This window comes from Pygocentrus nattereri, chromosome 1, assembly GCF_015220715.1.
Source record: "Pygocentrus nattereri isolate fPygNat1 chromosome 1, fPygNat1.pri, whole genome shotgun sequence".
In the NCBI taxonomy this organism is placed as follows: Eukaryota; Metazoa; Chordata; class Actinopteri; order Characiformes; family Serrasalmidae; genus Pygocentrus; species Pygocentrus nattereri.
The window spans coordinates 56,183,295-56,192,811 of NC_051211.1; the positions used below are offsets into that span (position 1 = coordinate 56,183,295).

At 44.1% G+C, this 9,517-nt stretch overlaps 1 protein-coding gene across 1 annotated transcript; it reads right to left on the minus strand.

Moving 5' to 3' along the window:
• Window positions 1–365: 365 nt before the first annotated feature.
• Window positions 366–8,628, minus strand: LOC108414438 (hyaluronidase PH-20-like). The gene is made up of 3 exons (XM_017687301.1): window positions 7,668–8,628; window positions 5,441–5,526; window positions 366–830 (listed from the first exon to the last, which is right to left on the minus strand). Exons 1-3 carry the CDS (start codon window positions 8,626–8,628, stop codon window positions 366–368), a joined length of 1,512 nt encoding a protein of 503 aa, XP_017542790.1.
• Window positions 8,629–9,517: the final 889 nt, after the last annotated feature.

Genomic DNA, 9,517 nt, shown 5'->3' on the forward strand with positions numbered 1-9,517 from the left:
GAGCTGATTGGTTAGAGTTACTGCTACTGAGAGCTGATTGGTCAGTGTTACTGCTACTGAGAGCTGATTGGTTAGTGTTACTGCTACTGAGAGCTGATTGGTTAGTGTTACTGCTACTGAGAGCTGATTGGTTAGAGTTACTGCTACTGAGAGCTGATTGGTTAGTGTTACTGCTACTGAGAGCTGATTGGTTAGTGTTACTGCTACTGAGAGCTGATTGGTTAGTGTTACTGCTACTGAGAGCTGATTGGTTAGAGTTACTGCTACTGAGAGCTGATTGGTTAGAGTTACTGCTACTGAGAGCTGATTGGTTAGAGTTACTGCTACTGAGAACTGATTGGTTCTATGTAGAACAATTTTCTTTACTAAAGATCTCTTGATGATCGATCTTTTTTAAAGACTGTATGGAAAGCACTGTCAGAACGTGAACAGTGTGCAGGCTGCCTTTTCGGTACCGTGTGAATCACGGAGAACCGTGTGGTGTTTGTGGACCGGAGTCTGCGAGGCAGCTTTTTTTCTGAGAGCAAAATGAGAGTCTCCGGTTCGCATTTCAGGCCAGCGTAGCACTGACAGGTGAAGGCCGTGGTGAATGCCTGCAGGTCCGTGAGCGAAGGCTTCCCCAGGGCCTCGTACCGTCCGGCTGGGCCACGGCGGATGCTGAAGCTGCCGGCGCTCAGGTGCAAGTAGTCGTCTGAGTTATAGTCCTTCCTCACGCAGCGGCCCTTCCCCTGGCACAGGAAGTTACTGCAGAGCCTGGCAGCGGTGGTGATGTTGGTGATGTAGGGGTTGATGGTGCTGTCCAGGTGGGCTGAGAAGGCTTCACACGAGGCCTAGTGAGCGTGTGTGTTTGTGAGAGAGAGAGAGACTTTAGCTGCAGCTTTGTACTTTTACATATTGGGAAATTTAGTTCCAGGAATTTTTACCAGAATGTTCCTAAGCCTGTGCGTACATTACACAGCTTTTAATATCTTTACACATTTCTAAAACAGAGCATCACAAACGTAACGTCAGGCTGTCTCAGAGGTCATGGTCTTGTTGTCTCCAAGTCCCAGATCTCCTGAGATCACATGACACAAACAGAGCTGAGCTTACTGGACCCGGCATGTTTGTGCTTTTTTGCGGGGCGAAAGCTCAAACTGGGAGTTAAACATGGGGTTTAACACATGAAGTTAGGGAACCAGCCTTGTCACTCAGCCCTCAGGCTCAGAGGTCTCTAGGGACCACACTTCCCAGAATCTCCAGGGGATCACATGATCCTCAGACCTCCGGCTCATCCCAATCACTGCTGTCTGCCTCCTGAATATTGACTTGTTACACCTGCTCTGGTGTGATTAGCGTAGGATAAAGGCCGGGCTTGTAGACTAGTTCATTTTGAGGAGTTGCTACTAAACGTCATTCGCCTGTCTTCTGTGATTTTCCCGGTTCTGACTGTGTTTTTGGTATTGGACTCTGTTTGCCAGGTTTTCGTGTCTTTTGTCATTTCTGGATTCGTCTGTTCTCTGACCACGTTTTTGGATCATGATTCTAACATTAAACCCTCACTTTCTCTTTTTGCCCACGAGCGTCTGGGTTATTCTGCCCCGTTACACAGCTGCAATCACAGTTAGCCATGTTTTTCCCTTGAACTTCTCCGGACTGAAGGAGCAGTTTTTGTCCTTTCCTGACTGAATGATGATCCTCTGGCTGGTGTCATCCCAGCTAACATACTGGCATTTACACAAAAGATACAGGAGGATATTTGGAATGTATCAGACAGATGCAAATGCATTTATGACATTTCTACTTAAATATGCATAAATTTGCATATCTAAAAATATAGACTATGGATGATGTAAGACATTTATTTCATTTATCTCATTGTTTTATTATAGTTTAAGCATTTTGTAGCGTATATCCTAGAATGTGAGTGATGTATTAGGAGATCCTCCTGAAGGCGGAGAGAAGCTGATTTTGAGGAAAACATTTTTAAGAATTGGGCTCAGAAGACACCCCGTTGGTGTGAATGTTGTTATTAGTACAAAAGGAACCGACACATTTGGACGTTCTAGTCAGATTCTACAGGAAACAAGCTATTCAGTAATTTACGCCTTCATTAACGATGCTAACTTCTGGAAAACAAAGTTAATGAGTGAACGTGAACTGACTAAACACACTGAAATAAACCTAAACTATGAGGCCAAATGTTTGTGGAATTTACTTTTAAGTAATTATATGTAGAGAAAGTGGCAGATCATTTCCTGTTTTGAGAAATTATGAAAATAATTTTACTTATTTAAAAAAATAATACTGAAAACAGGTAAAATGATCTGCCAATGGAATCAGACACTTTCACAAAATAAAGTAAAAAAACCTAGAAATAAGTTAAACAATCTCTTAATATTCTTACAACGGTCTCCCAATGAGAAATATTAGATAAAACAGCTACAATTTAAGACATTTTCACTTTCTGAATTATTTTTGCAAATAATTTTTTAAAACTTACAAATTTCTGCTTTTTTGAAAAAACAAATTATGCTTTTTAATAACTAATAAAAATCCAACTAACAAAAGGTTTAGTTTTTTGTCTCAAAACCTTCTAAATGAAATGTTTTAAGGCTATTTTCACCAAAAATAACTGAATAACAGGGTTGAACACAAATATCATATCTCCCCTTCAGCTGATATCAAAGGGAAAAGCTAAATGTTTTAATCAAAATATTTTCAAAATATTTGTTTTAAGCCATTTTTATTTCATTTTCATTTAAAACTTAAGGTTAAAGGGGTTTGGGTAACAGGGCCACAGATTAAATGTGGGACACGAGTTAAAATGACGTTTTTGTTGAATTTACAGGGAAAATAGTGCTTTTGACATTTAATTGCTTGGAAATGAACCACATAACATTGTAAATATAGTGTTAGTGGAAGGTTTTAATTTATATATTTCATAGAGAAGTTCAAGTTTTAGGTCACAGCATGTCTCCTTCACTGTCCTCAACGTCAAATGACTGCAGCACTGCCTCCTCCACTCTTCCCGTAATTATTAGTCCCCGCCTTAGAATTAGCAGTGTAGCCTCACACATGAAGAGCGCTGACCAAACAGGTAATTTAACCGTCGTATCACTCAGAATGTCCTGCTACACCTTTGGAGAGTAATGTTATTAAAATTAGTCAGTGATCTTATGATGGAGCAGCTCTGACTGGAACTCCCCCTTCACACAACCAGCTTATTCTACCCTGTAAGCGAAGGGAATAAAAGGGGATGGACTAGACACTAGAAGAACCGAACGCAGGGCACAATTTAACATGGATTTACACCGATCAGGCAAAACATCATGACCTGTACTTACTGTATAGCTGCACTCTGTAGTTCTACAGTTACAGACTGTAGTCCATCTGTTTCTCTGATACTCTGTTACCCTGTTCTTCAGTGGGCAGGACCCCCATGGACCCTCACAGAGCAGGTACTGTTTGGGTGGTGGGTCATTCTCAGCACTGCAGTAACACTGACGTGGTGGTGGTGGACAATGGGCGTAGAAACAAGGAGGTGCTCATAATGTTATGCCTGATCCGTGTGTATTAGACCAACTTCTGATTCACTATATTTCCAAAAGTATTCACTCCCCCATCCAAATCACTGAATCCAGGTGTTCCAATCACTTCCATGGCCACAGGTGTATAAAGCCGAGCCCCTAGGCCTGCAGACTGCTTCTACAGACATTAGTGAAAGAATGGGTCGCTCTCAGGAGCTCAGTGAGTTCCAGCGTGGTACCGTGATCGGACGCCACCTGTGCAACAAGTCCAGTCGTGAAATTTCCTCACTACTAAATATTCCACAGTCCACTGTCAGTGGGATTATAACAAAGTGGAAGTGATTGGGAACGACAGCAACTCAGCCACGAAGTGGTCGGCCACGTAAAATGACAGAGCGGTCAGCGGATGCTGAGGGGCATAGTGTGCAGAGGTCACTGACTTTCTGCAGAGTCCATCACTACAGACCTCAGAACTTCATGTGGCCTTCAGATCAGCTCAAGAACAGCGTAGAGAGCTTCATGGAATGGGTTTCCATGGCCGAGCAGCTGCATCCAAGCCTTACATCACCAAGCGCAGTGCAAAGCGTGGAATGCAGTGGTGTAAAGTGCCGCCACTGGACTCTAGAGCAGTGGAGACGAGTTCTCTGGAGTGACCAATCACGCTTCTCCATCTGGAAATCCGATGGACGAGTCTGGGTTTGGCGGTTGCCAGGAGACAGTACTTGTCTGACTGCATTGAGCCGAGTGTAAAGTTTGGTGGAGGGGGGATCATGGTGTGGGGGTGTTTTTCAGGAGTTGGGCTCGGCCCCTTAGTTCCAGTGAAAGGAACTCTTAAAGCTTCAGCACCAAGAGATTTTGGACAATTTCATGCTCCCAACTTTGTGGGAACAGTTTGGGGACGGCCCCTTCCTGCTCCAACATGACTGCACACCAGTGCACAAAGCAGGTCCATAAAGACGTGGATGAGCCAGTTTGGTGTGGAACAACTTGACTGGCCTGCACAGAGTCCTGACCTCAACCCCATAGAACACCTTTGGGATGAATTAGAGTGGAGACTGTGAGCCAGGCCTTCTCGTCCAACATCAGCGTCTGATCTCACAAATGTGCTTCTGGAATTACGGTCAAAAATTCCTATAAACACTCCTCACCCTTGTAGAAAGCCCCGCCCACTCGTTATCCCCAGGTGTTTCTTGTGTGTTTTCCTATTCATTCCCCTTGATTTGGTCTGTTCCTTGCCTGGCGTTGCTTTTAGTATGTTTTACTGATTATTCATTCTTTTCATTTCTTTAATAAATTCCTCGTTTTGCTTTTCTTTCGTTTCTGGTTCTTTCTTTGCTACTTTCTCCATGAACAACAATAAAATTGCTAACTCACACTTGCGTCCTGCTTTCTCGGCTCCTGTGGCTTCCAACATGTGACGGTATAAAAGCTGCAATGTTAATAAAGTTTATGTAAATGTACTGAATATTATTCTAATTTCAGTGAAGTGGGGTGGCCCGAAATCACCATAATAAAGTTGGACACAGATAGTTTGGTTTTTGTGATCATTTCAGTGCTAATTCTAATGATTTTATCTGACGCTGAAGTAAAGATCCCTTCACTTTTCACAAAAGTAGAAATACAACAGTCAATTTTTCGTTTTTAAAAGGTAATGGGACATAAATTGAACTCAATTCATGGAAACTGACTGTTACAGCCACAAACTCCATATTAACGGCCATGGTATTGGATTTGGACGTCCAACAAGAACATATACTGTAGGTGTGATCATCAGCTGTCTACATACTTTTGGCCATATAGTGCATTTCTGTTGAGTTCTGACATTTTTCTGATGACGAAATCATCATTTCTGCGTACAGGGCAGCTGCTTTTGTGCTGAAATGGGTGTCTTATAATAGGAAAAAACAAAAGGACTTATTTGGGGGTCGTACCTTGTCATTATAGTCAGCGCTGGCTCCCCACAACACGGCACCGGATGCGCCCACAGCTGCACTCTCCCCTAAGGTGCTGACCAGATCTCCCTGCAGACCAGCACAACAGTAGCACATGTGAAAGAACAAAGAGTATGACTTCACTGAAGTGAATCAAATCACTGAAAGTATATCACAATATATTGTATTGTAATGTTCAGGGATGCATTGATACCTACACTGATACACTGATACCTACACACTACCTACACCTACTGTGTTCATTTACTCATTAAAATTCACAGATTTAAACATTAGATACCATCTGTTACTGTGTGATGTAAGCTGAGTAAAAAAATGGGCCCAGCCAAAATTCCGTGTTTTTTCCTGATGGTTCTGGCTGGATTTAAAACTGGAGTTCAGATTTAAACCTCTATAGAGAATATTTGGTCTCACATTAAACACAAACTAGCTTGGCAATGTTTGAAACCGTCAATGCTGAGTGGATCAATGCTCTTAAACATATACAATCACCACTGCTTCCCCATTATAGATGGAGAAGAAAAGGCTAGCAAAACAGAGGAGAAAAAGTCCTTATATGCTGATTTGGCCTTGTTTGACTGAATATAATTGTATAAATGAGTATAAATGATAATACAGTGATTTTTAACCCTTTAAATTGCCAGAACGCACCGACAGGCTCAAAGTTTTATTACACACTTTTATAACCTGAGAATAGCTCAGCCAGTTTGCACTGAAGTCCCTGTAGTTACTGAGTAATAAGCCTTAGTATGTAATAAGCGATGTTAATTATGTAATTATTACTGAATATTGCACTCCTTTACATTAACAACTACTTCATTCTAAGTGGGTCGTTTGTAACGGTACTAAGTACTAAAATATGCACTTGTACTTGGTACTGAGACATTCTTAGTAATGTCCCATATTGAGTATGTGCCATGTTTCTGGCTCTATCTGACCCCAGCAAAGGTGTGTATGCCTGTAAAACACTAGTTAACAACCTAGTCATTGGGAACCAGCCAGGTGATCCGCATTTCGCTGTATCACAGCTCTCAGTAGCAGGTAATCAGTTCTTGATTGCTGGGCTGTACTGTTTACTGTATTTACGCCAGTGATTCCCTGTGTTTGCTGAAAGGTGAATCATCTCATTTGGTGTTTAACATAAAGTGGACATGTTAGAAGTTTGCCAAACCACTTACTGAGCAAACTCACCTCAAAGGAAAACTAATGGGGTTTCATTGTTTGATTGTTTGGCCTTATTATTTTTGGGCATATTACTTTATATATACACTCAATAAGCACATTATAAGGCACACCTTGTATCTACACTCACTGATCATTTTATCAGCTCCAGTGATCGAATAGTCTCAATCTGGAGTTCTACAGTTTCAGACTGTAGTTCATCTGTTTCTGGGTGGTGGGTCATTCTCAGCATTGCAGTAACACCGATGTGGTGGTGGTGTGTTAGTATGTTGTGCTGGTCTGAGTGGATCAGACACAGCAGTGCTGCTGGAGTTTTTAAACACCTCAGTGTCGCTGCTGGACTGAGAACCAAATATATCCAGCCTGTGACCACTGATGAAGGTCTAGAGGATGACCAACACAAACTGTGCAGCAGCAGATGAGCTGTCGTCTCTGACTTTACATCTACAAGGTGGACCCACAAGGTAGGAGTGTCTAATAGAGTGGACAGTGAGTGGACACAGTGTTTAAAAACTCCAGCAGCACTGCTGTGTCTGATCCACTCGCACCAGCACAGCACACACTAACACACCACCATCACGTCAGTGTTACTGCAGTGCTGAGAATGACCCACCACCCAAATAGTACCTGCTCTGTGAGGGTCCATGGGGGTCCTGACCACTGAAGAACAGGGTAACAGAGTATCAGAGAAACAGATGGACTACAGTCTGTAACTGTAGAGCTAAATAACACAGAGTTTCAGAGGTTGATGGTTACATTTTCTGCAAATGCGTTATGGGATGCATTGTGGGACAGTACGTCATCTATGTGTGGAGTCGATTATGGTACAACTGTGTTCCCTAATTAAAGGTACTGAGATCTACCCTTGAGGGAACCACCCAAGTGACAGTTTAGCACCTTTTTCTCTCCTTTGGGAAAAATCAGTGTGGGAGTAATATTTCAATCAAAGGCCTTGGAATAGAGAAGGACATTGGACCATCTGGACTGAGTTAATATACTAACTTAGAAGAACAGTTTTTAAAACTTGCCTGGCTCAGCAACCGCTTGTTCTGGTCCGTGAAGACTGGCCGAGCATAGACGTACACCGGAGCTGTGTATGTCCGCTTGGGCAAGGCTGCCACTCGCAAGGCCTCTTGTACACGATTTCGGACCATCAGAGCAGCAGAACGGTGGTCTCCCAGTGACTTCTGCAGGTAGATAGAGGGGAACAGCGCCGTGCTCACCTCCCACAGCCACAAAAGCATCTCGTTCTGCTTCTGCACCTCCTTTGAACAGTGTCCCGTGTAGCCCGGCTGTTCCCAGCCGTAGTTGTAGCAGTTGGGGAAGAGGTAGAAGCCCCAGAGGTAGCGCGGTCGCAACCGGGTGCCCAGGGTCAAAGTCTCTAGCATGTAGCTTTTGGCAGCAGACTGAAAGCGGCGCTTGGCCAGAGCGACCGCCTGCCGTAAGGTCAGGGATGGGAACTTGTGGCGGGCATAGCTGATGGACAGGGCACGGTAGATCCTCTTGGAACCCCAGTTTCTCTCCCACAGAGGCCGCCATTCCTCCCAGTCGATGACAGCCAGGCCAGGGGAGCTCCCAGAGGGGATGTAGTGGATGATATCTGCCCTGGCTTTCTCCAGGCTGGCCTGCAGGTTGCCTTTCTGGGGGATGCCACCATTGAACTGTCTCCTGGATTCCACGTCCACGTAAGGGTACAAACCCAGGCGATCAGCGTAGAACAAGATGAGGAACTGATCCGGGACTTTGGCTGGGTTATTCACACTGTGGAATGAAGAAGTGTCCAGAGAGATGTTGTGTCTGTTGCAGACAAGGTCAGGGATGTTCCAGATCACCATGAAGGGCTGCCCATCAAAGAGGGGAGAGGCAGTGCTGGGCAAGGATTGGCTGGTGAGGATTGTGCTGAGAGTGAAAACGCCAGTAAGGGACAGTGACAGGATGGGCAGCACAAACACAGAGTCCTTGCTCATCAAGCCAGACAAGCCCATTCTTTCGCCTGTTGGAGGTAAATCGGTCAGTTTTCCATCTGAGAGGTGCACAAAACTGCTCTAAATGTGATTATATAACAAATATGTTGTTATTTCTTTTAACCGGTAAACAATGAGAGAGACTACATCTTTGCTGGGCAATGACAGGCTTGCATATAAGACCAATTCACTTTATTGAATTTTTATAGACTTCTAAAAACCATAACCCTTCGTAAGTGTCCACTTCAGTTTGTAACACGGTTCTCCTCTGGGAACAATAACATAACCTCAGGCCAATGAGAAATTTCACCTAAGCATTTTGACCCATCTGTGCAGAGAAACACCACATACACACTAGTGAAAACACACTAGGGGGCAGTGAGCATACTTGCCCAGGGCAGTGGGCAGCCTGGGCAATGCATGGTGCCTGGGGAGCAGTTGGGGGTTAGGTGTCTTTCTCAAAGGCACTTCAGTCACGTACCATCGCCTAAGGGGATCAAACCGGCAACCTTGCGGTCACAAGGCTGGTTCCCTAACCTTCAGCCCACAACTACCCCCCATAGGTTGAAAGGTAGTCGCTGATTGCAGGTGGTTGATGAGGTGTTGCTAGGTGGTAGCCTTGGTATCACAGGTGATTGCTAAAGTGTTGCTAGGTGGTTGCTATGGTATCCCAGGTGGGTGCTATGTGGTTGCCATGGTATCCCAAGTGGTTGCTAAGGTGTTGCTAGGTGGTTGTGATCATATCACAAATGGTTGTTAAGGTATTGCAATGCGGTTGTTGCTAGAGTGTTGGTTGCTGTGGTATTCCACATCGTTGCTAAGGTATTGCTAGGTGGTTGCTATGGTACCTGAGATGGTTGCTAGGATGTTGTAAGGTGGTTGCTATGGTATCCTAAGTGGTTGCTAAGGT